General features: G+C 42.0%; 1 protein-coding gene across 9 annotated transcripts in view; it reads right to left on the reverse strand.

Annotated features, from left to right (window-relative positions):
• DOCK10 (dedicator of cytokinesis 10) overlaps window positions 1-25,960 on the reverse strand; it is a 228,050-nt gene that overhangs the window by 75,030 nt on the left and 127,060 nt on the right. For all 9 annotated transcript variants that reach the window (XM_054040397.1, XM_054040400.1, XM_054040402.1 and 6 more), the window contains exons 12-19: window positions 23,872-24,093; window positions 20,761-20,883; window positions 18,875-18,957; window positions 10,090-10,212; window positions 8,475-8,554; window positions 2,786-2,973; window positions 2,055-2,120; window positions 110-202 (exon numbers count right to left, since the gene is read on the reverse strand). In XM_054040397.1, the coding sequence (XP_053896372.1) occupies window positions 110-202; window positions 2,055-2,120; window positions 2,786-2,973; window positions 8,475-8,554; window positions 10,090-10,212; window positions 18,875-18,957; window positions 20,761-20,883; window positions 23,872-24,093 (978 nt within the window). The remainder of the gene's footprint in view (window positions 1-109; window positions 203-2,054; window positions 2,121-2,785; window positions 2,974-8,474; window positions 8,555-10,089; window positions 10,213-18,874; window positions 18,958-20,760; window positions 20,884-23,871; window positions 24,094-25,960) is intronic.

The raw sequence follows: 25,960 nt of genomic DNA on the forward strand, positions 1-25,960 counted from the left end.
ACCTGGATATATGAACACTTATAGCAGGCAGGTAATATTTTTTTTCATTTCTATGCCATTAATTAAATGCATATAGTCATATTGTCTAGTCAGTGAAGAATGGACTGACCTCGTCATAGAAATCAGGATTCTGTGAATGATGTAGCACTGCTGTGTAGGCTGCTGTGGTAAATAATGGTCCGCCAGGCTTCCCATAAATACACTGTTAAAATATTATACTTCAGTTCAGTTATCAAGGCATGCTGATAATAGTAATATAGTCATAGCTTAAAAAGGGGTTTACAAAAGTGTCTTTCCTTTATATGGACTCATTCTACACAATTCAACTCCAATGCTTTACTGGGGTCTCTCGGCACAACAACTCCTCCCTGCATTGGCAGGACCAGGGTATTTAATAGATCCTTTCTATTTCTATTTCTAGCTTCTATGATTCTTGATTAGCTTATTTTATGTATGGGAAAACTGAGGTGCGTGTTCTCCCACTTTTGTGCTGTATTCATTGAACAACTCTGTATACCACAAAATTAGTTTGGAAATCTAACATAGATAATCTTAGTTTTTTAATGTCATCTTAATGCATCATATCTCAACATGCACAATCTACATTTTGCTGTTCATTAAGTGAGCCATGCAGATGTGACGACCACCAGCTTGGCTGATATGCTGAAGCTTGAACAGGGGACCTCCAGAGTGAAAAGCCAGAGCTACTACAGCTTGAGCTAAAAAGCCAAGGCTTTGTAGCTGGGGGCTGAACCAACTCATTTCCATCACAGATGGGGACTTGTAACACACACTTACCAGTGGGTTACACACAAACATAAGGATAGTTTGGCAAAACCACCATATAAATGTGAAAAATATGTAAAACAACAAATTGGGCTGTTCTTTGTATCTAATCTGCTATATTAGATACAATATATCTAGGGGAGGATTTTCAGTGGCAGTTATGCTCCTTCGTCACTTAGGTGCTTTTGAAAATCCCACCCTTTAATTTTAAGTAGCTCATCATGATGATAAACAAGGCCTGGATTTTCAGATTTAGACCTAGGCACCTTACTGTGCGGAGATTTATACGCCAAAGTCAAGCGTGCACTTGCTTTAAAATTTGGACCCTGAATACCAGTTTAGGCACTTAAATGTCTAAGTGCTAAATAAAGATGTAAGTACTGAGATTTCCAAGACAATCTAGGGATTTAGACAGGTGTTCTATTAAAATTAAAGGGAAATATGTAAATAAACAAATACCCACAACAGCTTGGAAAATCCTCAATCCAAGAGCCTGATCCAAAGTCTATTGAAGACAAAGGAGAGGCTCCTATTCATTTCCATAGGCTTTGGATCAGGCCTCATATCAGATCCTTAGTGGGTGTAAATCAGAATAGCTCCACTGAAGTCAATGAAGCGAAAGTCATTTACGCTCGTCGAGGACTGGTGCTGGGTGCATAAAACAGGCATTTTGGAGCTTAAACATGGATTGAGGTACCTGGCTTAGTCACCCAAATTTGAAAACCCAGGCTTGTGCTGGGGGTGTGTATGCTTGTGTCTGTCTTGGATTGTAAGCTCTTTGGGGCAGGGACTGTCTGTTCTGTGTCTGTACAGAACCTCACATAATAGGGTCCTGTCCGTGACTGGTGCTCCCAAGTGCTAAGATGATACAAATAACAAATAAATAAAATAAATAAATAAAATCTGTGTCCTATGCTGTTTATATTGAAAACACTGTATTGTTTTCCTAAGGCTATTTCCAGGTATAGTATAGGCACAGCGTGACATTTGAATTCAAAACATACTGTATATGATGGCAGTGCCCTTTTCTTGAAAATAGCCATCTTTTGCAAGTTTTTTTGCCTAATCACTGAATTATCACTGCAGGGTTGACACTTCCAGCTGATATAGTTAATAACTGGTATTAAAAAGGATCGTTATGGAAACTTAGAATATATTACAATATTCACACTTTAAATAGTCCTGATTAAAATACTCTCAATTGCTGGGTTTCATACGAAACCTCTTTTGACACATTGTTCTGTGAATGTACTTTGTCTTTGACTCACCTTCATTGGCTTGGCTCCTTCTTCATCTGAACTTTTAACTTCAATACACACTGTTATGTTCCGTGCCTGCAACAGTGATGCATTAAAAGTGTAAATAGAAATAGTTAGCCCATTAAAATACATACAAATTAAGATGTGTGAAATATAACAGGTTCTACTTAAAATCTGGAGAACACTATGCATTACGAGTCATATCCTAAATACTTGCAGCTCCCCCCAAAACTCACTGGAAATAAATGTGTAAAAAGGAGAAGAACTTGCAGGCACCAAACTAGGCTGCAAATGCATTGTGTAAAGGTAGAGCATAAAGGGACCAGTATTTAGCCCTGTCTTGAGTTTAATTCATATTCAATCAGTATGAATATGCATATAGCTCTCAAGGTTCATTTAAGAGAGGATCATCTGTATACATATTTATATTAAAATATATTTCCCTAGAATATTGCCGAAAAAGAAATTACTGCACTACATCTTCTTTGAAATGCCTTCATAGCATAAAAGGTTCCTTTAATCTGTAAAATCACTTCCAGGAAATACTTACTGTGCTTGAAGGTTCCATAAAGAATTAACTAGACTGTAAGTTAGTTCAGTAATTTAGGATCCTATTCTGCCTCCCTTTAGCTATGATGAGTAGTTCTACTGATTTAAGTGAGACCACTCATGCATTAAGGGACAACTCAACCTGACTTAAGGGTGGCAAAATCAGACCCCTAAATTGTAGCTTACTGTACCTTGCTGAAGCATTTTTGGCTATCATACTTGAGATGTTTTGGATAGATGTATATTTGGTTCTTATACACTCTATAAGGCCGGGAATATTTTGTTGATTCTTGTACAAATTCCTCCACTTCCACCGTAGGTTGATGCTCCTCTGTATTATTAAATGGCTTGATTGGGATAAAAGATGATGTTACACAATCTTCAAAAAAATAAAATAAAAAAAAACAATCAAAAAATGAAGTTGTCATTTTATAAATACACTAATAATAAGTATGTAGGATGTAATATCCAATATCGAGACACAAAGGGCCAAATTCTATCCCCTTTTACACCAGTGTAAATCTATAGTAATTGCACTGATTTACATTTAAGTTAAATATAGCACTGAATAACCTTTAAATATACAGTATCCAAGACAAAGCATAGTACTGTCATTCCAACTCTTATAATTTCAGCAAAGTTATAGCTCTAAATGCAACGGAAGTGTCATTAAAATAGATTGTTTCTAATGGAGTTAACATCTCTATTTAGCCCATTTTTTCATTTATTTTTTAAAGTTCATCTGCTATCTAACCGGCAGCCAATTAAATCAAGAGCTACGTTACTTAGAACTAGATTTAATACATCAGAGAATCAGAGTATCTGAATTCAGTTCAAGAGATAGCTGATGAACATAAGTCTGCTATCATCCAGACAGCAGAGTAACTCAGCACAGACATCACAAAAGCACAGATTGGTATTCCAATGTATGCTACTAAATCAGCAACAAGCTCGATCTCAGTAGGGAAATATCCATGGTTGTCTGAACTTCACAAGTCCAAGGGGGTCAGAGGCACTGATTCCTTTTCCAAGGAAAAGCAATCCGAGGCTCAACCCTACAAACTCTAGAGCCAACCAAGAGGTAGTCAGATCACGCAAGCAAGCTCTCCCGGCCTCTTTTACATCCTAACTCTCCCCCTTGCTCCCTTGAGAACCTCCACAATGAGAAGTCATGCCACCATCAGGCTGGAATAAAACTTCTATGGGACTATTGAGTAACAGCAAGATGTGAAGGCTGTTTCTCTGATCAGTTACTATGTTTTCTTTTTAACAAACTTAAATGGTTCAGCCTTCCCTCCAGCCAATTTCTCATGCTTGCTCCCAGTCATTTTCATTCATAGCTGTCAGGTGTATTCCTGAAATAAGCTAGAAAGTGCCATTCATGGAAGCCTTTGTTCTTTACCTCCTAATCAATACCAGTAGTGTCAAAGGTGAATAGCTGAATTACATTCCCTTAGTACTGACCAGCCAATATGGGCCAATGGCTACCATAAGCGGCTCTTTATCTGATTTATTCTCATTAGCTCCATGAAGTTGGTCACTTTAGCTGACCTCAAGAATCCAGCCATCAGCCAATGAAAAATTCAATGGTCACACTCGGGCTTGTGAGAGTTCTTTCCCAAATTACTAACATTCCATCATCCTGGAAGATTCTGATCCCATGTCTTGGCCTGCAAAGTAGAGTCCAGTAATTTTTCCATGAGCACTTGGCTGGACAGAGTCCAGGAACTCTGCTCTGGAGAAGGGGATACATTATTGCTCTACTGCCTCCAAATGATTAGCCCCACTGGGCTAACAGCAGTGATAGGTATATTTCTGATTGAAACAAACCATATATAAGATTCAGAGTAACAGCCGTGTTAGTCTGTATCTGCAAAAAGAAGAACAGGAGTACTTGTGGCACCTTAGAGACTAACAAATTTATTAGAGCATAAGCTTTCGTGGACTACAGCCCACTTCTTCGGATGCATATAGCTATATGCATCCGAAGAAGTGGGCTGTAGTCCACGAAAGCTTATGCTCTAATAAATTTGTTAGTCTCTAAGGTGCCACAAGTACTCCTGTTCTTCTTTTTGCATATATAAGATAGGAATGAAAGGCCTTAAGAGGATAATGGGATATTACCTTCAACCTATTCATTCTATTTTAAATGAGTTAGGAAGAGCTCTGCTGAAAAATATAAACATTTCCAACAAAACTAAGGAATGAACTTTTTGTAAAAGTTTTCAGAAAAAAAAAACTCATTTTTTTCTGCCAGCTCTAGAATTAGACCATCTCCATGTTTGAATATCTGCACCATTGTTATACCAGTGATGGGTCTCTGTTAGATTCTCAGAAAGAGACAGGTAAAACTAGGTACCAACAAAATAGAAACTAACACAGAATCTTGAGGACTCCAGACCCTCCCCTGAAATGTATTGCATTTCTAGCAGCTCACAAAATATAGTGATATAGACCCATATATTTCCCTACTGTGTCAAATTAACCATAAAGGGGAGAAAATAATGCAAAAACACTGCAGCTTTTAAAGAGCGATGGCTCAGGAACATTCTACCCCACCATCACCACCCCTTAGGAACTGTGAATCCCAGCCAGTGTATGAAGTCGTTTTCAATGCGCACACACACACAGACACACACACACACACACACACTAGGGTTACCATACGTCCGGATTTTCCCCGACATGTCCGGCTTTTGGGGGCTCAAATCCCCGTCCGGGGGGAAATCCCCCAAAAGCCGGGCATGTCCGGGAAAATCGGGAGGGAGGGCTGGGCCGGGGTCGCGGTGCCGGGCGCGCGGTGCCGGGCCGGGAGCCGGGCCGGGGCCGCGGGGTCGGGCCGCCGAGGGGGTGCGCTGGGCCGCGGGGCTGGGAGCCGGGGGGTCGGGCCGGGAGCCGGGCCGCCGGGGGGGTGCGCGGGGCCGGGCCGGGAGCCGGGGGGTCGGGCTGGGAGCCGGGCCGCCGCGGGGCCGGGCCACCGGGGGGGGTGCGCGGGGCCGGGGGGGTGCGCGGGGCCGGGAGCCGGGGGGTCGGGCCGGGAGCCGGGCCGCTGGGGGGTGCGCTGGGCAGCGGGGTCGGGCCGCCGGGGGGGGGTGCGCTGGGCAGCGGGGTCGGGCCGCCGGGGGGGTGCGCGGGGCCGGGAGGTCGGGCCGGGAGCCGGGCCGCCGGGGGGGTGCGTTGGGCCGCGGGGCCGGGAGCCGGGGGGTCGGGCCGGGAGCCGGGCCGCCGGGGTGGTGCGCTGGGCCGCGGGGCCGGGCCGCCGGGGGGGTGCGCTGGGCCGCCGGGGCCGGGAGGTGCGCTGGGCCGCCGGGGCCGGGAGCCGGGGGGTGCGCTGGGCCGCCGGGGGCCGGCAGTGCTGGGCGGGCCGGGGGTGGTCGGCCGGGGGCCAGGGACGGCACCCGAGGGCCCGAGCCGACCCAGGCTGGAGCCGCCGGGGGGGCCAGCCTGGGCCGCACCTCCTCCCCCCACACCCCCCCTTACCTGCCCAGGCTTCCCGCGAATTAAATGTTCGCGGGAAGCAGGGGAGGGGGCGGAGACTTTGGGGAGGGGGCGGAGTTGGGGCGGGGCCGGGGGCGGGGCCAGGGCCCCGTGGAGTGTCCTCCTTTTGGAGGCACAAAATATGGTAACCCTAACACACACACACACACACACACACACACGTCTGGCCATGGTGCTACTGACTACTAGGCCACTAGCTATTCTCTGTGACTCCACTGAGTGGAGCCTCAGAGCCCTGTTTTTTTTAAAATATGAATTTAATTGAGATAAAAGGGGGAACACCCAACTATAGCAGTTATTGCTTGCCTTCCTACCCCACCCTTTGGCCCGCCTTCCTTTCTGTGAATTGTTTGGCAGATGCATGGATATTTTGCAGAAGGGAGACTTGTGGCTATATACCATAGGGGGGGACATCTCACGTAGCTGCCAACACTCCCCTTGCAGGATGTACATATGTTTGGCTCCCTTTCATCAGTCAGCAGAGGGGACAGGGCTTTTATATCAGGTTAAACACTGACATCTTCTCTTAATTTTCAGTACTTCAGGCACTTGCTGGACATATTGTAAATCAAGCATTATTAAAACAGAGATTCTCCTTCGGATGTCTAATGCAAACTGATGCTAATCCTCAGCAGTGAAATGTCAGTTCTTAGAGAGACAGTCTTACTGGGAACTTTTTAAAGAGATTGCTGGCCAACTCTCTTTTCATTAACTTTCCTTAGCATTGGCTAAGAATAATTAAAATTTTCATGGAAATGGAGCTGCTCTCAGGCCTGGTCCAAAGTCCACGGAAGTAAAGCTTTAAATTGACTGCAGTGAGCTTTTGATCAGGCCCTTAGAGGAAGGCAAATTTTCTGATGCCAAAGGGCTGTTAAAACTGTTATTAATAGTTCAGGGTGGGATTTTCAATGGAGCCAATAAGAGCTAGGTGGCCAGCTCCCTCAGACTTTCAATAATTTTCATAGGCACTGATGCTGGGGGTGCTCTGGAGCTAAAGCACCCATGGGAAAAAAAATAGTGGATGCTCAGCACCCAGCAGCCACAGTTGTTCGGTGGTACCAAGGATCAGTTGTTTGGTGGCTGCGGGAGGTGCTCGGGGGAGGGCAGAGAGCAGTGAGCTGCGGGTAGGAGCCTCAGGGGAGGAGTTGGAGCAGAGGGCGGGAAGAGGCAGAGTGAGGGCGGAGCCTCAAGGGAGGGGGCGGAGTTGGGACAGGCCTTAGGACAGAGCAGGGGTAGAGCACCCCTGGGGAAAAAATAACTTCCACATGCACTTTGAAAAACCCAATATCAAAAGTGAATATGGAGTTAGGCAACAACATATCACAGAAATCTGTGTGAAAGAGGGCGTTTTGCCTAGAGTGATATTTGCAACAAAATGGGGAACTTTCCCTTAATTTTATTAAAAAAAATACCTTTGACATTTTTGTGAAGTTATTTTGTAGTTAAACGTTATGTGAAAATTTCTCAAAATTGATGCAAATATAAAATGCTAAGTATAAATTAAAACATATATAATTAGAGAGAAGCGCTTTACATCCTTTAAGAATCTTACCTCCCTCCTGGGTTGCCTGATTATGCCTCAGCTAGTCTGGTGTTCTAGTGACTGTATCATAACAGAATGACTGGCTGTTAATTTCAGTCCTCACTAAAGCCTGGCAAATATTTTTAACAAATTGTTTTTTCACTGAATTGCATTTTTCAGGGTCCGAAATTATTAGTTAAATTCATTTCACATTTGATGAATAGTTTTGGTTGGGAAAACAAAATCAAAAGAGATGAACCTTTCATTTCAATAGTGTTTTGATTTTAAATTTAGCCTTAAAAAGTGAGGAAAAAAGGTAAAAAACATCCAAAATGCCCCAACTAAAACAAAAAACTCAGAAAAAGAAAATCAAGTCAGCCAAACCATTTTGGTAGGGACTGAGCTTTTTTCAAGACTGGGCCACAGAGAGAGGTGGCCCTTGAAGTAGAAAGAGAACAAATGAAATAAATTTGGGTTTGGAGACTTGTCATAACTACAATAACAACACTTCCTACAGGGGCTGATCCAAAATCCACGAAAGTCAATTAGAGTCTTTCAATTGACTTCAGTGCACTTTGAGTCAGGCCCATTCACATGCACAGGTTGTGACTCATCAAATGAACACAGGACATGATCTTTCTACAATACAAAATAGGTTACTTCAAGGCATAGAAAAAGATGAAGAACAGTTTAATATGTATTGGTTAAAAAAGAATCAAAACAAACCCCCAAAATAATTAAAAACTAAAAATTACAGTTCCTTCTTTTCTGTCTTCCAGAACTGTGACAAAGCAACAATTAATGTTAAAGGCTCACATTAAATTTTATAAACCCAGAATAATTATAAAATTGAATCATACTTGGGTGTTCCAAAGGGAAACAATTTACTGCAATGTCTAGGTTGCCAGGTATGGTCTGTATTTTGCTAATCTTCTCTGCTCTGCAATGACAAAAATGAAAACATTTTAGGAAGCTGGTGTAGCGAATGCAAGAGGGGATGTAATTTCTGACTTAAGAGAGCAATATGAAATGAAATATCACCAGTCATTTAAATCATGAAATAGTGAAAGGTAAACCGTATTTAGAGCTACCAAACTGTGTAAGAAAAACAAGTGCATTACTTTCCTAATAAAATTAAAATGGGTTAATAGATATGAAATCAAAACAACACTTTGATTAATAGAAAATCTTACTTCCAACTAATTCCTACTTGCAAAATAGTTGCATATGCTCCCACAAAACCCTCGGCCCATATTCTCCCTACCGTCTCCTCAGCCAAGGGTGACTGGACTCCAGCAGATCCAAACCAAGGGGTGCAGAAGTGAGAAGTGTTGCTTCATTCCTGCCTTCTCTGTGGAAGTACTTCCTTGGGGATTTTGTGGGGAGAGGGATTCATGGGAAAGGAAGGAGTCATATGGAAGAGAGTCATGAAGGACCCATGGACTTTTGCATGTGAATTAGTGAAGACCTCATCAGCATTAACTTACTGCTTTTCAATTAGCTTACTGCTCTACAATTTGAAACATGCCCCCCTTTAATGGGAATTCTGAGAACACTCACTTGTGGGGAGCTCAGGGCATCCTGGCTCCTGCAGCAGCCATATTGAGAGGGGACAGAGGCACAGGCATTGTGTCTGCACAGATGCCCCTGAGGATGCCAAAGTGGCCTTGCTCTTCTCTAAAAAAGGAGATGCTTCAGACAAGCTGACTAATGCATCTATGGCCAACACTTTAGTTTACTGGTGATGTCAGTGAACGTATTGCCATATACTCGTAACTATGAGGATTAAGGACCTGATCCAAAGCCTACTGAAGACAATGGGAGTCCTTCCATTGACTTCAATCAGCACTGAATCAGGTCCTAAAAGAATTTCCTACAAATGGAATTGTGATGTTTTAATCAAATTAAAGTGCTTTTTGTGGGTTGTTTTTGGGATGTGAGGCGACAGGAAGATACTGTTTCTCTTGTCACTCACACCGGTGCAAATATATCGATTTCAGTGGAATTAATCCTGATTTACACTTGTGTGACAGGAGAACCAGCCAAATCACCATTTCACAATTCACGTACTGGCAAACGTTTGAGAAAAGTAGATGCTCCCAATGTTCACTATACAGGCGGCCATGGAGTTCCCAATTATAAACAATAGTGAGGGATAGGAGAGCTGTTAAAGGGTTATTTTCATTTTCATGTATATTTCTCCTTTTCTCAGTGTGTTCTTGCTTGCTCCTCCACCTGCACCTTCCCTAATGGACACTTATTCCATGAATCACTACCTTTTAGTTGTAATAATGTGTACTAATGTCAAATGCCTTTCCAATTATCCTGGAAAGCTCAGCAGACAATGGACTAATGTGAAAAACATGCATTCAATATGGCTATTTTGGCACACTCACCAGTGCAAACAAGGACACTAATGAAAATAGCATTATAACTTTAGGCCTCTCCCAAGCTGACCTCAGACCCATTCCTTACCTTCTGTATTCTGCTATTAATTTAATCAAATCTTCAGTTGAAATCTTGCTACTTTCTTGCCTGAACAATGGTGAAAATCGGGAGTCTCTGTCAACATTTCCCTGATTATCCTTAAACACTGGTCTGCAAAGAGAGAAAGCAACATATATTTGATGACAGCCGGGCATGCTTAGTCATATTACTTGAGAATTTTCAATTCACATATAATTGTTCATCACTTGTGACACAGTATGAATTTCTGTGCAAAAGTCAAAGGGAACAGATAGTTAAAATTGCTCTCCAGGGCATATACTTCAAAGCAAACGTGCTATTCTTAGTTTTTGTTAGGGGATATAGTTATCCTTAAAAGCACCCCTTTTGGGTGTTCCAAAGGGACACAATTTATGTATGTATGTAGGCCCCAGTCCTGCAAAGATTTAGGCATACATTTAATTTTATGCAATGTGAATAGTTCTACTGACTTCATTAAGATTACTCACAGTGCACAACGTTCATAGATTCACAGGGACCATTCTGATCATTTATTTTGACCACATGCAAAAGACAGACCACAGAATTTCACCAAGTCATTCATAATCAAGCCTATAACTTCTGACTGAGCTAGTGCATATCTTTTAGAAAGACATCCAATCTTGATTTTAAAGACTTTAAGTGATGGGGAAATCATCACACCCTGAGGTAAATCGCTCCAATGGTTAATTGTCTTAACTGTAAAACCAAACAAGCAAACAAACAACAGCCCAAACCGAAAAAACACACTGCACCTTATTTCCCTTCTGAATTTGTAAAGCTTCAGCTCCAAGCCATTGGCTCTGCTTATGATAAAATAAGAATGTCTGTAAGACTTTGCAGGAGTGGGGACTTAAATGTAACTTCTTTGGGGTAGGGACCTTGAGCCAGATTTTCCAGCCCATTAAATCTGCTTTGCACCTCTCCAGAATCACAAGGATAGATTTAAACTGGTGTAACTTGTCTCAATACTTGTTTGAAGAGCTCTAACTACACTTTTAGTTATATAAACAATAACCAATTTTAAAATGCTAGTTAGAAACAATGGAGATTAAATGGAAAAAGGGATATCATATTATAATTAAGAAAAATACATATCAGCTTTTGATTGCACAGGAAATCATTTTCAGATATTTCCACTTCTGCTCACTGCCACTTTCAGGATTTAATTAAGACATTCCAGTGCCCTTTGAATTGCCCAAGGGTTCAAACACTCTGGCTGGATTGGATACTATAGCAGCTGTGCAATCAAAGAACATTGGATTCAACTGTATCATGAAAAAAAGTGCTTAAGAAAAGTAAAATGCTTTTGACACAAAGGGCTACTCCACAAACCATGTAGCCAGCCTTTTTTCTTCCTTAATTTACATCTCTGTTATATTGCCAGTGAAAAAAGAATTGATGTCAGTAGGAAACATTGCCAGATACCAAATAAAGGCGTAAACTCCGAGGAGAAGATTCAACTGATAAGGACAAATGTACAATGTCATAACTCATGTAGCTGAGGTGGAGGGACCAACATTAAATTTCTTCATAACTACAGGGAAGTAACCTAACTCTGTTTTATCAAATGCTTTTAGCATTGTTTATATACTCCAAAGCCTTAGGTCTCCAGATTATCAGGAGAGATGTACAAAATAGCCAAGAAGTAGCCTCCATTGTGCTACTAGAATTTGTGGAGTGACTGCAGAGTCACCGTGGGCTGGGGGGAAGATTCCTCACTCTCTGTTCCCCATGCATTCAGTTACTCTAGCAAAGTGATTCTCAACCAGGGGTACACATACCCCTGGGGACACACAGGTCTTCTGGGGGTACATCTAGCTATTTGCCTAGTTTTATAACAGGCTACAGAAAAAGCACAAGCAAAGTCAGTACAAACTAAAAGACAATGGCCTTGTCTTCACTTACCGGAGGGTCCGGCGGCACGCAATCGATGTTCTGGGATCGATTTATCGCGTCTGGTTAAGACGCGATAAATCGATCCCGGATTGATCCCGGAAGTGCTCACAGTCGGCGCCGGTACTCCAGCTCGCCGAGAGGAGTACGCGGCATCGACTGGGGGAGCCTTCCTGCCGCGTCTGGACCGCGGTAAGTTCGGACTAAGGTACTTCGAATTCAGCTACGTTATTAACATAGCTGAATTTGCGTACCTTAGTCCGAAGTGGGGACTTAGTGGGGACCAGGCCAATGACTTGTTTATACTGCTCTATGTCCTATACACTGAAATGTAAGTACAATATTTTTATTCCAATTGATTTATTTTATAATTATATGATAAAAATGAGAAAGTAAGCATTTTTTCAGTAACAGTGTGCTGTGACACCTTTGTATTTTTAGGTCTGATTTTGTAAGCAAGTAGTTTTTCAGTGTGGTGAAACCTGGAGTACACAAGACAAAATCAGACTCCTGAAAGGGGTACAGTAGTCTGGAAAGGTTGAGAGCCACTGATCTAGCAACTGGGGCCTTAAAAGCATCCAGGCTAGAAGAGTAAGGTGGGGATGTCAGTCCAAACATATTGATGGACTTTCACTGCAGATTAAAAAGAAAAGGTATGTAAATAGTGCATACAAAATATAAATATATCGATACAAACAGGTAACTGCTGTGGAATTAGGTTTGCACCTTTAAGGACTGAGCTCCCTAGACAGAGTTTCAGGGCACTGAGAAGCTCTTGTTACGCACAGCCAGTTGTAACCAAACACAGAATAAAGCAGATTTTGTGCAAGCCTTGTGTAATCACTGAACACCACAACTGCATGAAAACTACGCACGTGAATGAACAAAATAGGCAACTGTGTATGCAAATATATTCTTACATCCACAATCACCCACTTGCAATAAACCATCTTTACAGCCTATTTTGCTACTATTCATATTTTGTGTGTGCAGTTAGAAAATTTGGTCACCTTTAGGCATGTTATAATGGGGCTTATGTATATACATTGAGAAGAGAATTATGTGGCTTTTTGCTTGCCAGATCATACTAGTATCTCAGTTATTAGGGCTTAATAAAAGCTGAAGAATTGCTTTTGGAGCAAGCATTATGTATATTACAGCTCTAGTTAACTAACTTCAGTCTTAAACTTTGCTAGATAGATTTATTCTATGAGGCACACTTGCGAGTGAGAGAATCCCTAACCATAGAAAGCAATCTAAAGGTATTTCAGAATGACAGCTGACATTGAACAAAATTTGAGTTAACTCAAAAAAAGGGATGGATCATAAAACTCTCATAAAATCCAGGAATTTAGCATTTGAATAATAATTTATTGACTCTCTACTGATCGTTGCTTGTGTACTAGAAGCCTCCTTTATGGAAAAGTCCCAGATAGCTAAAAATGAATTAAACTTTAATATTGTTCTATACAAAATACTCTGAAAATCAATAGAATTTAATAAATAATTAGATCCTTTGTTAATTTTTTAAACATTTCTATATAATTTTTAGTATGGATTTCATTAGCTATTACATTGTAATTATACTGGTTCTACAGGTTAAAATAACTGTAGAAAGGTCATAATTGAATATTAAACTTGGTATGACATTTCTTAAGGGTTGGCTAAGATACTGTAGAGGGATGACAGGTTTTAGAGTAGCAGCCGTGTTAGTCTGTATCCGCAAAAAGAACAGGAGTACTTGTGGCACCTTAGAGACTAACAGATTTATTTGAGCATAAGCTTTCGTGGGCTATGCATTCATCAGTTCCATCTTCGTAGCCCACGAAAGCTTATGCTCAAATACATTTGTTAGTCTCGAAGGTGCCACAAGTACTCCTGTTCTTTTTGTGGAGGGATGGCTCACCTGTGTGGTCAGAGATACAGGGCCAGTTCCTCAGCTGGTATAAGTCCGCATAATTTCATTAGCTTCAGAGCAGCTATGTCAGTTTACATCAGCTGAGAATCTGGCCCCAAACCTTGCAAGGTGTTATGAGGTTCACACTATGGGATCTCATATAAGAAATCTGTGTAGGTAGAGGGGTTGGAAGCAAGAGGGGTGTGTAAAAATTAATCTGAGTGAGTAAAGTTTCCCCACATCTATTAAATGGAGACCAGATATACATCTACAAATCTTGGCAGGTTTGAGAATGGAAGGCTGATGTATCACACTGAAATTCTAATGTATAGTGTAATTTCAGTCATCTGCAAAAATCTACAGTGCACCAAATGAGACCAATGCCTGAGAGAAATCCTGGCACAAACCTGAGTCAGCAACCTGAAGGCTGCGTACAATTCTGTTATTACATAAAGTAATCAGAGTTCCAATTGCACGAATGACAACATGACACATATGCAATTGTCATATTTTGGCTGAGTGAATGAATATGTAAAAATCACACTGTGGCCATCTGTAATTGCTTTAAATTATAATAACTCAAAAGGGAAACTTTAGTGGGAGCACAGTTAATGCCAGAAAATAAATAAGCGGAAAATACATTTTCAACCCAAGATTTTTGCAATTTATCATAGTCAAAACACTTTTTGTGTGGTGTGATGTGTGTCTTGTGGAAATATCTATTTTCAAGCTACAAAATTAGAAATATATTTTACTGGATCAAATTCTTGTTATATCAGTGTTTGTTCCATTTCATTGTTCTTATACCACTGTGAGACTAGAGTATGGTGACAGATTTACTCTGGATTTACACTGACATAAATGCGAGCAGAACGTGACCTACTGAACCAAATTCAACCCTGGCGTAACACCAGTGCTGTCAATGTGTTTATGAATGTAGTGCACTTGGACTAATGTGTTTCTGCTACACTGTGTCATCTGCCATGTTCTCATTAATGATTGAGAAGTTTAAGAAGAGCCAATAATTAGACCACAGCATATTTCACAGTGGAAAAGAAGTCTGTAGTTTCGAGACTACACAGTGAGATGGCCAAAGCACTGTCATTCCTGGAGCAGACCAAGAGTAGAACCAGTATCAAGATTCTTCATTGATAAAAACACTCAGTGAGGGCAGGCTGAATGTGACTCGGGTCCGGATCCTTAAAGGTACTTTGATGCCTATCTGCCTCTTTAGACACTTAACTCCACCATTTAGGCACCACTGACATTTTCAAAGCAGCCTTCAGCTACCACTTAAGTCCTGTAGGCACCTAAGTTTCCTTGGGTCAGCATTTGGAAAACTACCTAAGTGCTGATGTTGTCCCACAGCTAATGAGCAGCTTGGAACTCTAAAACAAACTAAAGACTTGGAGGCCCCAAAATAGGATTCTCAAATTAAGCAGGAAAGCACCTATCTCATCTGTGGGTCCTGTTCCTGTGGGTGTGCTCAGACCATGCCTAGCACCTGTGAGCTGCCAGCCTCCCATCAGGAGGGCCAGAGGCAGGCAACCAATAGGTGGAGGGGCAGCAGATTGCCTTATTGATCAAAAGTGGGGCACAGGGAAACACAGAGCGAACACAAGAGAGATATCGACCAGCAGCAGCGAGGGATGCTTTTGGTTGCTAGGGCATGGACTGCCGCCTGGTCTACAGTGGGGGGAGAGGGGGAGTCGATGTAAGATACACAACTTCAGCTACGGGAATATCGTAGCTGAAGTCGACGTATCTTATTTCGACTTACCTCCCGTCCTCACGGCGCAGGATCGACGGCCGCAGCTCCCCCGTTGACTCCGTTACTGCCACTTGCCCTGGTGGAGTTCCGGAGTCGATGGGAGCGCGTTCGGGGATCGATATATTGCGTCTAGACGAGACACGATATATTGATCCCCGATAGATTGATCGCTACCTGGCTTAGATGCCTAATTCCAGGAGAGGGTTTGTGGCTGAGGAGCCTGAGGCACTTAAGCCCCCTCTCCTTGGCATTTCTCTCCTTGCTAGCTTAGGGGGCTCCCCTCTCAGCTGATCGGCTTCATAAGATCCCTTCTCAAGGCAGGTAACTCTCCTCATGCTCTATCTGAGGAGCCTGGCACCCAGACTGGAGCTGAGTTTGCAAACTAACAACCTGATCCAGAAAGGTGCCAAGAGATTTCACATCCCACTTAGCTCGATGGGAGTGAGGGTTTAGGGATGCTGATGAAGGGCTCGATCATGTCTGCTAGGTTCTGGCCCACAATGGGGTTATTGCAGAGTAGTGTTGCTCTGGTGGGAGTTTTTGACTGAGGCACCATGCTTCTCAAGCTATCCAATGCACTGGAGCAATGCAGCCCCTGCACATGTTCCCCCCTGTGACCAGCCAACTCTGCCTCTGCCCCTCCCCATGTTTGCAGTGAGTAGTCCCTGTGCAAAGGAACATCAGTTTCTTCTCCTGCCACACCAGTGGTACAGCAGCAGGAATGATCTAGGCAGGAGAGAGTTAATAAAAAAACACCTAGGTTTGGCTCCTAGCCTGCATATAGCTCCATTATACCTTCCCTTATATGCTGAAATTGTTCTGCCAAACCAACGGACAACTATTCATGTAATTTTGATGAATGGTTCTTTAGCTATATAAAGCTGATAAATATTGGTGTGCATCCTTGAACTGAGTACAGTACAGCAGAAGAAATTATCTTCCTCTTCCTTGAACAAGTAAACCCCTCTCCTTACTTTATTGGAGATCAACCAAACTATCTGCCAATAAAATATAAATGAGTGCTTCTAATAGCTCTGCTTTGTTGTTCTTTTGCCTCCCTCCCCACCTCTATAATTATAGAATCACCACCTCCATCTGCCTGGGGGTGGCGACAGTGTCCTCTCGGTGCACCACAGCTCCAAGTCAGATAGGAGTACCCCAATTCCAGACCCATCATGTGCATTACAACTACCCCTGATTATCATTGACAGTCACTCAACTAGAAAGCTGTCAAGTGGTGGGGGGGCTGCTGCTCCCCAACTTCTGTTCTGCTTCTATAATGCCTCCATTTAATGCCCTACCATTCCTGAAACACAACGGCAGGACAGGAGCTATAGAAGAAAAGGGCTTCTATCTCTAGCAGACCTTACTCCTTTGACCAAGGTTCCATTCCCCACTCGGTGCATATACTACAAACATAATGGGGAGCAGTGGTTGAAGTGCTACTGGACCTCACTGAGCAGTGCTCTCTGGGCAGCAAAATATTGAGAAGTAGGACAAAGTTGAGGAGGAGAGACCAAAACAGAAAAGGAGGAAGAAAGGAATCAAAGAAAAATAGAGACAGAGGGGAGGGAGAACAATACAGGAAGGGAGAAAACCAAGGCAGAAGGCAGGAATCCAGCTGTCAAGTGTCACAAGGTGACTGGCCCCTTTAAGGGGAGATGTGGCCAGCCCTACCTCTGGGGGCAAATCCTAGAAAGGGACTGAGAATGGTACTGCCAGGGAGTCAGGTTGGGCGCTGAATGCTCTAACCCAGGGACAGAGACTCTCAAAGCCCAGAAAGGGGCTAAGAACAGGGCCCAGAGGATGAGCTGAAGAGAAGCCACTGAAGGGCAAAAGAACCTTTCTGTTTGTTGGGACCGTTCAGTTGGACTTTTATTACCCTAGAAAGGGTTAAGTTTTGTTTGTGACGTGGCTGGAGGGCTAAGCGACATCTCCAGCACAGGCCTGTGGAAAGTGGAGGAGACGCAGAAGGAAACAGACAGGGAACATCTGCGGTGCCACACTTGGCCTGCAGGGGGGTACTGCAGGACCGGCACACCCCCATGACACCTGGGAAGAGGAGAAGGCAACAAAGGCCTTGTCTTCACTTACCGGAGGGTCCGGCGGCACGCAATCGATGTTCTGGGATCGATTTATCGCATCTGGTTAAGACGCGATAAATCGATCCCGGATCGATCCCGGAAGTGCTCGCAGTCGGCGCCGGTACTCCAGCTCGCCGAGAGGAGTACGCGGCATCGACGGGGGAGCCTTCCTGCCGCGTCTGGACCGCGGTAAGTTCGGACTAAGGTACTTCGAATTCAGCTACGTTATTAATGTAGCTGAATTTGCGTACCTTAGTCCGAAGTGGGGACATAGTGGGGACCAGGCCAAAGAAAGCAGGGAAAAGTCCCAAAGAAGAAATGAGGAAGTGAGAGAGAGTAGAATGCACAGATGTACTATGGAAAGAAAATGGACAGGAAGCAACCACAACAAGAGCTAGAGGGTAAGGGTTACAAGAGAGGGGACACAATAATAAACACATTATTGTCATTAATCATTACTGCAAAGATAAAATAAATAAACCTCCAGCTTTCTAACGCCTACTGAGAATGCTAACAATGCAAGCACTTCCAGGGCATTCTCCCCCTCTACCACCACCAAGGCATAGGCACTGGGACTACTGGGAGCTTGTGCAAACCCCAGATCTTTGGCCAATGTTTCTCAAAACTCGACAGGTGTAATCATAGGGCCAGAGTTCCAATCTTGGGTGCCTACATATAGGCTCTTAAATCTGTATTTAGGCAGGTATTCGATTCCCATTTCAAAGAAGAATTAGCTTTGTAAAAGTCTCCTGAAAGAATTTTAACTTTCAAACCTCTCTTAGAATATTTAGCACAGTATCACTCAGAGTGGGGCTACTCCTGCATTACTGTCATAAATTGACATTGTTCTTGATGCTTTCTAGCAACTTCAGCATGTGTATAAGTGATAGATGCTACCACACTAATATTTAATGGGAAAGTGACTGTTATTCATTTATGTAAATAAAGGGAAATGGGACCAAACAGAATTGATTAAAGCCACCAGGGTCAGCCAGGGGCATGGATAAAGTAGAAAGTATTAGTTTGAAGCTGAAAATGTGACTCATAATAAAAGTACATGAATCCAAGAGCAGGGTGAGCTGTAAGATGTTGTTAGAAATGTTATGTAAAAATAATCAATATACATACCTCACTGACCAAGCAAATGGCATACGGTATTTCCCCAGCTTGCTGCAGAACTGTTTGTTGGATTTTAACACTTTTTGAGCGCACTAGGTAAAGAAAAATAAATACCATTAGTACCGTCAGTACCGTCATCACAGTTTTTGTTCTTGGAAAACAGGCTTATTGCAAGTTGAAACAAAGGTGCCTTATGCGTACCGGAAATGCAATTTAGGTGGTGTTTATCTGAAGGGTTAACAAAATCAGACCAGCATGGTGGAGCGTCATCATGGGAGAAGTTTACTAGGGAAAAGTTGCACTCTGCTGGAGGTTCGCAGGGGGTGACACTGGGCATGGGAGGAGGTGAGAACAGGGTAACCAGGGATGCATTGTTTGAGTACATCCTCTGAGCAACCTCTGCTGGGGGGTCTATTATGCAGCCCCTGAAGAAATGTAGTCTTCCCTTTCCTCTGGTGGAAGCCACTGGAAAAGGGCAGAAGTGGAAATACTACATGTTCTTCCTGCAAATTAATCCCTTCCATGGTACCAGGGCGCTCTTGTTTAAACTAACTAAATGGAAGATTGATATTCTGGTCTCAGAGCTGGGATATCTTAGTGCAGCCAGCAGATGTCAACCTGGATTCTGTCATGCCTTATAATTTGTGCAATCCCATTAAAATCAATGGGGTTTCATGGGGCCTAAGTCAAGGCAGAATTTGGCCCTTCAGTGTCTGAAAAGCATTTTGAGTGCATGTAAATTCAAGTAGCAGATCAACCATGGAGTTTAAAATTGTACAGGCAGACCAATAGAGGATTTTTTTTTGCTGAAATAGTTAAAAAAATACATGTCAGGAAAATGTGTACAATGGCAGGTACCATTAGGCGTTTACCATTTCAGTGTCTCTCTCCCAATTCATTGAAATTACATTTTCTGAAACCTATAAAGTGGGGACCTCAAATCTGCTGTGGCACTCTGTGCAACACACTCATGTCCTAATCATTATGTAGAGTCAACATATCAGAGTGAGTGAATATCTCCTTGGCATACAGAGCCCTTCTTAAATCTTTGTGTGAAGGAAGGGCAAGTGTGAACTGGCCACACAAGGTATGTCTACATTGCAGCAGAGAGGGATTCCAGTACCATAATGTCCACGCTGCTATTTTTAGAGGCTTGGTGCCAGCTGAGCTAGCGTGAAAAACTGTCTACCCCCACTGAGCATCACACCTCTCAGATGCAGTGTAGACATACCCACAAAGAAGCCTCTGCACCCCATGTGCACCATGGAAGTAGGCTGTACACCCGCCTACTTGGGACTGTAGCGGGAGACTAGCTAGGATCTGGTGTCCCAAAATCACTTTATAATGGAAGCAGTCGTCATTTTAGCTCATTGCAGCATTGGCAATGTAGTCATGCTGCCTGCCTTTAGATTGGAGCGTGTGGATGGCTGGACCCAAACACCCACCTAATTCCCCTCTCGAAGGGTTATGCTTTGTATGGGGCTGGGGCAGTGAATTTCACTCCACTGGAGTAACAGCGGCACAAGTAGTACACAACAAATGGATTCATAGATTAGAATCACAGTCTTTCATCTAGGGTTTACCAACTCAGTTCTACTGCCAAATGTCCTGATGCAAACTACATCTACTATATTAAGTTTATTTCTGCATTACATGTTTAAGGGCTTCATCTTACTTCCACTGAAGTCAATAGGAATATTGCTACTCACTTCATCTTACTTCCACTGAAGTCAATAGGAATATTGCTACTCACTTCAATAGGAGAGGATCCTAACTGAGTGTACAATTAAGCATAAACTGGTAAGCCTTGCAAATATAGTGTGCAGTGTTTTCCACCCACAGGAGGACATTTACATGAATAATCAAAGAGGCAATTTATGTTTATATTGCATTACCTTATTAGAGTCTGGATTCTTAATGTAAGGTTCAGCACTGCTGGCAATATTTCCCATGAGCACCTTTTCTATTCTTGCCACCAAAACAATCTCAGAATGGGGCTTACTTATGGAGAAAAGAGCCTATAAATACAAGAGAGTATAGTTAATAAGCATATAACAATTCTGTAACAAGTGGAGACATTGTCAATGCCCCCAGCTGGTGGAAAGGAAGTTCCTGTTTGAGCCTACGTGAACCTAGAAGGATTCTGCGTTGGTGGATCTTGCACTTTCTTCTAATCCCCTTAATGGAGATGTTACACTAACAGACTCACCAGGATTTCACTTTCTTAGGCCTACTTAGGTTTATTTGTTTGGACTCACAGGATCAAATACAGAAATGATGTGTAAATGTTAGATCTTTTACACGACCTGAAACCCTTTATGGTTCGTTAGTCTCCCTTAGAGTTACTCACATACATATGTTCTCACATAGTTCAAAGCAACCACAGTGTCACATCACAATGAACAGTAAACACAATACGCAGGAGTCACTGGCCAGCAATCTTCCTCCTCATTTTGCAGTCTTCACACAGAAGTGTGCCAGGCTGCATCTCATCCGGTCAATCACCTCGTCAAACCAATTTGCCGTGAGTGCCCTCTGCCCTTCGCACCTGGCACCAATCCCTGAAAAACTTCTCTGGCCCATCCATATGTCCCACAACTCAAGTTTTCTTTGTCTGATCATCTTGATGATATCCAGTATCGCTTCAATTATGCTGTAAATTTGGGTGATCACCTCCTCGTTAGTCGTGTGTGAGGTATAGCTAATGCTCAGCAATCACCTGCAGTATTCCAATTACAAGGCAGAAAGCCTCTTAATGTCCTGGTTCCTTAGTGTCGATGTGTCACATGCACAAAGTGAGGTGCTGAAGACAAGAGACTGCAGCAATTTCATTTTGCACTTCCTGGTAATACCTTTGCTTTTCCATATGTGGCTGCATGTCACTAGGGCAGCAGGAGTGACTCCAATTTTATGTCAGACCTCTAAGTTATGTTCTGCATCCTATGTGGTCAAGCTACCCAGGTATTTGAAGTGCTCAACACACTCCAATGTCTCCTCAAATTTGGGTAGAAATATCTTCAACTTTTCAACAGATGTAGATGTCACCACCGTCTTTGTCTTTCCATGTAATAGCTTTAGACCTAACAGTCTCTGCTTCCATCTCTGCTCTTTCTAGCAATGTTTGCACCTCTTCTTCTGATGATCCAATCTGGTCAACATCATCAGCAAAGCACAGATGACAAATTTTTCAATCACCGATGGGTACACCATCCTGTAGGTTTCCATCAGTGGCTCTTAAAATTTCTTCTAGATAACCACTGAAGAGGGTTGGTTTTAGCATGCAGGCTTATCTGACACCTATCCTCAAGTCACTGAGTGGACATAAGCAGCACTAAGGAAATCTAACTGAACTTAAGGGGAAGTCTAATTAATGCCTCACTTTTGAATTCGTTTGGAATCCCAGAAAGGGCTCATATTGACTGGTTATCTGTTCTGTGATATGTACACATATGTAAGATGAGAATATTGAATATGATACCAGAGTGATATATTTTCGATACCAGAGTGATATATTTTCAATACAAGAAATCAGATAATTTGTATTTTTCATTATGATTCCCCTTTTGCTTTACATACAGAGGAATCTGTATTTCTGGATGCTAAAATACCAGAGCTGATTTCAAACAAAACTGTAGCTAAAATTGAAACTATTCACCAGACAATATCAATTTTGAGGATTATTTTTGATTCTCTAATTGGAAAATTTGAAATAAAAAATGTTGTTTCAAATCAACACTAAAATGAAATGACATGTTTTGTTTCATTTTGATTTAAAATATTGTTTTGTTTAAGTTTGGGAAATAAAAAAAAAATCTATTTTCAGTTTTTGGATTCCAGTTGGAAAACAATAAAAAAAGTTTGAAAATTCATACTTTCCCCACTTTCACACACTTTACCTTCTCCTCCATTTCCCATTGGACAAAGGAGGGAAAAGTACAAAAGTGAATAATTTATTAAAAATAAATTAATTTAAAAAACAAAAAATGAAAGTTGAAATTTTTCAGTTTCCAGAAATAAAAATGTAATGAAATGATATTTTAAGTTGAAATAAAATGAAAAATGTTCTATCACTTTGACATTTCAAAACTAAATGAAAGATTTCATTTTTAAATGTTGTTTTGATATGAAACAAAATTAACCTTCTTTCACGTCATTTTGAAAATTCCTTTAGAAAACCCAACACTTTTTGGTTGAAAAATTCTGAAAGGAGATTTTTCTTACAGAATTTTCTATGGCAAAAAATTGAGTTTCTGACCATCTCTACTACATATACTACTGGGGCAACCCTATGATATCCCAGGTAACCAGGGAGCTTTCTTTCCATTAAAAAATGTGTCTAATGAAATAGCATAGATGCCTATTTTGTAAGAAATTTGGTCCCAGCCATACACTTACTCATTGGTATGCAGTTTAATACATGAGTGTAATAGTATCTACAACTGAAATTATAAGGAAATTCTGGAGTCAGAATGTGATACTTCATGTTGGAATTTGGCCCGACTATGAAGCCAAACATCCTTTTTCAAAAAGATGAATTACAGAACTTACTGAAGACATAGTCCCATTACCATACAATCTTAGGAACAGTTCAGGAAAACATCCCTATTCAGGAAATCTCCCAAGCACATGCTTAAGTGCTTTCCTGAATCAAAGCCTAAAAACAGATGTAACATAAATTAATAACATGGAAAAGAAAACAGGTATGGAGAGTAAATGGAGGACAAGAGTTACAATAACAAGACTGTGTCATAACTTAGAGAGTAATGCAGACATCTAGATAAGTTTTTAAGTTGTGATTTTGTTTGGCTGGTTTGGGAGAGGTCAATGATTGAGCATAAAAATGGCTGCACACTTCATGGGTTTCTCTAGATAACAGATACCGACAGCTTCAAAGGAGCCATTAGAACCCAGTTTAGGATGTTTATGGTGCATACAGAACACAAGTACCATTAGTGGTGTGAACAATCCCATTTAAACATCAGTGAGACAAGTCATGCATCAAATACCTGTTTTGGATACTTCAACCATGTCTCTGGAAATCCCTTGACCACGGGTGGTTCTTCTTCACTCGTGTCCATTGTTTCAATATTGCCATTTTCCAATGAAGATGAGGAACCTAAAACCATCTGTGTAACAAGGGTGTGGTTCAGATCCACATGAAAATCAGCAGAGATTTTCCTGTTGTCTCTGATATCAAACAGAGCCACGCTCACAAAAAAAGGCTCAATCTAGAGATAAAAATCAGAAACAACTTGATTAAAATATAATACTATCAGAAGGCAAGAGGTTTAAAACCTATCAGTTCTATGTCCCATGTGCCAGACTGTGCAAATCCACCAGAGGATGTAGGGTTCAAGAAGTTTCTCCCACCCTTGCACCACTGTGCAGGTGAAGTACATGTTCTTAGTCCTTGAACTTCAGGGCTGCAACTCTAGCTCTGCCTGCAGGGCTAGACTACCCAGAAAGGGCTTGGAGAAGTAGGGCATAGTGATAGCTCTGCCTGCACCTCAAGCTAGTTAGCAAAGCTGGAATCACAAAGGATAAAGCAAACACAGCACCGCTTTGGGAGGACGTCATAGCACTCATGTTCTCCCTACAACCTAAGAGGCACTCTGCCTACCTCAAGAAAAATATTTCCAAGAGCTCCTGCCAGCGTGCTTTGCCACCAGACCTTCCTACATGTGGCTAGTGGCTGCACTGCCTTGATCTCTCTCTTTATAGCATCCCTTTGCAAATGTGCATGCAGTAACAACAATAAAGAACTCTGTTGACACAATGTTGCCGTTTTTTCACAAGTCTTGCAATATTTGGTGTGTTTTTTAAAGCGCCAGCTCCTAGAATTCAGTGATTAGGTCAAAATCTCAGCTTTCATTTTTTAAAAAAGTATCTAGCATTCATGGCTGCAGAGAAAAGCATGAAAACATGAACCCTGTGGTTTAAAAAAAAGAATGCAAATAAAAAGACCAAACATTTATCTCATTGGATTTTTAAACCAGTTTCATGAGTCTGGGGGGCCTGATTCATGATTTCTGAAAACTTGGGTTTGACAGTACAGTTGGCATCTAAATCAGAAATGTGAATGAGAAATATGCAGACCAACAAGTTCACAGATAAGGGTTAAGGTTATCAAGCAGATCCCCTGAGAAACACATTTCACAAATATCCTGACATAAGAGGTTTGGCTGCAGTCATTACAGTTTACAGCTGCTTTGCATCGCTCTGTGGAACAGGAGAATCTGACCCTTCATGAAATTATGGATGCAGGGTGCATTAGCAGATAATCAGTTCTATGCTTTCATAGTTCTGGACTGAGTTATTGCATTTCCTTGCTACAACCATCATTACTTTACTTCCCCTGCTGCTTTCATTCTGCTGTAAAAATACTGACCACCGTATGCTGACTATGCACCCACTGTAGTGGTGACCTGCAAATGAAAAATCAATGTCTCATATGTAATGGAAGGAAGCTGAATTGCCAGAACATGGATTTGATAAAATATTTGAAATTCTCCCACTTAAAGCAGGAGGTAACAAGATCCAGGGGTTGTGCATTGATGATTTAGGTTTTCTCTTTTTACAAGAATAAGAGAGGGAGGAGGATTTTATAGATTAACTTTTCTGCCTCAATATTTATTGTGCTTTCATGGATTTATAAAGACTGTAAGTCCTTTAATCAATAAAATGAAAGTTTGTCTACTTTCATTTAGCTTGTATATATATCCAGAGCTATTTTCTATCTTAATGCAATAATAATCTTCCATCATCACAACAGATATACACATCTCCTCAAGTCAGAGTGAGGAGTTACTGGGTTATGGTCCCACTTTGTACAATGGAGGGAGCACATTAGCATTACAAAACACTGTGCTTTATCAGATGGACTGCTGCCCGCTCTACATTGATACCAATTTGTTGTGTGCTTATAGGACCTGATCCAAGGCCCACGGAAGTCAATGGGAGTCTTGATGCCAATAGGCTTTAGATCAGGGCCATAATGCACAGTGAAGAAAAGGCTGACCTAGATCTTCACAGATTGCTTTCTATTGCACTTAGCACCACAAAGAATCAATACCTCCAAAATATTCTATTACTACA

Source organism: Malaclemys terrapin, chromosome 9 (genome assembly GCF_027887155.1).
Source record: "Malaclemys terrapin pileata isolate rMalTer1 chromosome 9, rMalTer1.hap1, whole genome shotgun sequence".
NCBI lineage: Eukaryota > Metazoa > Chordata > Testudines > Emydidae > Malaclemys > Malaclemys terrapin.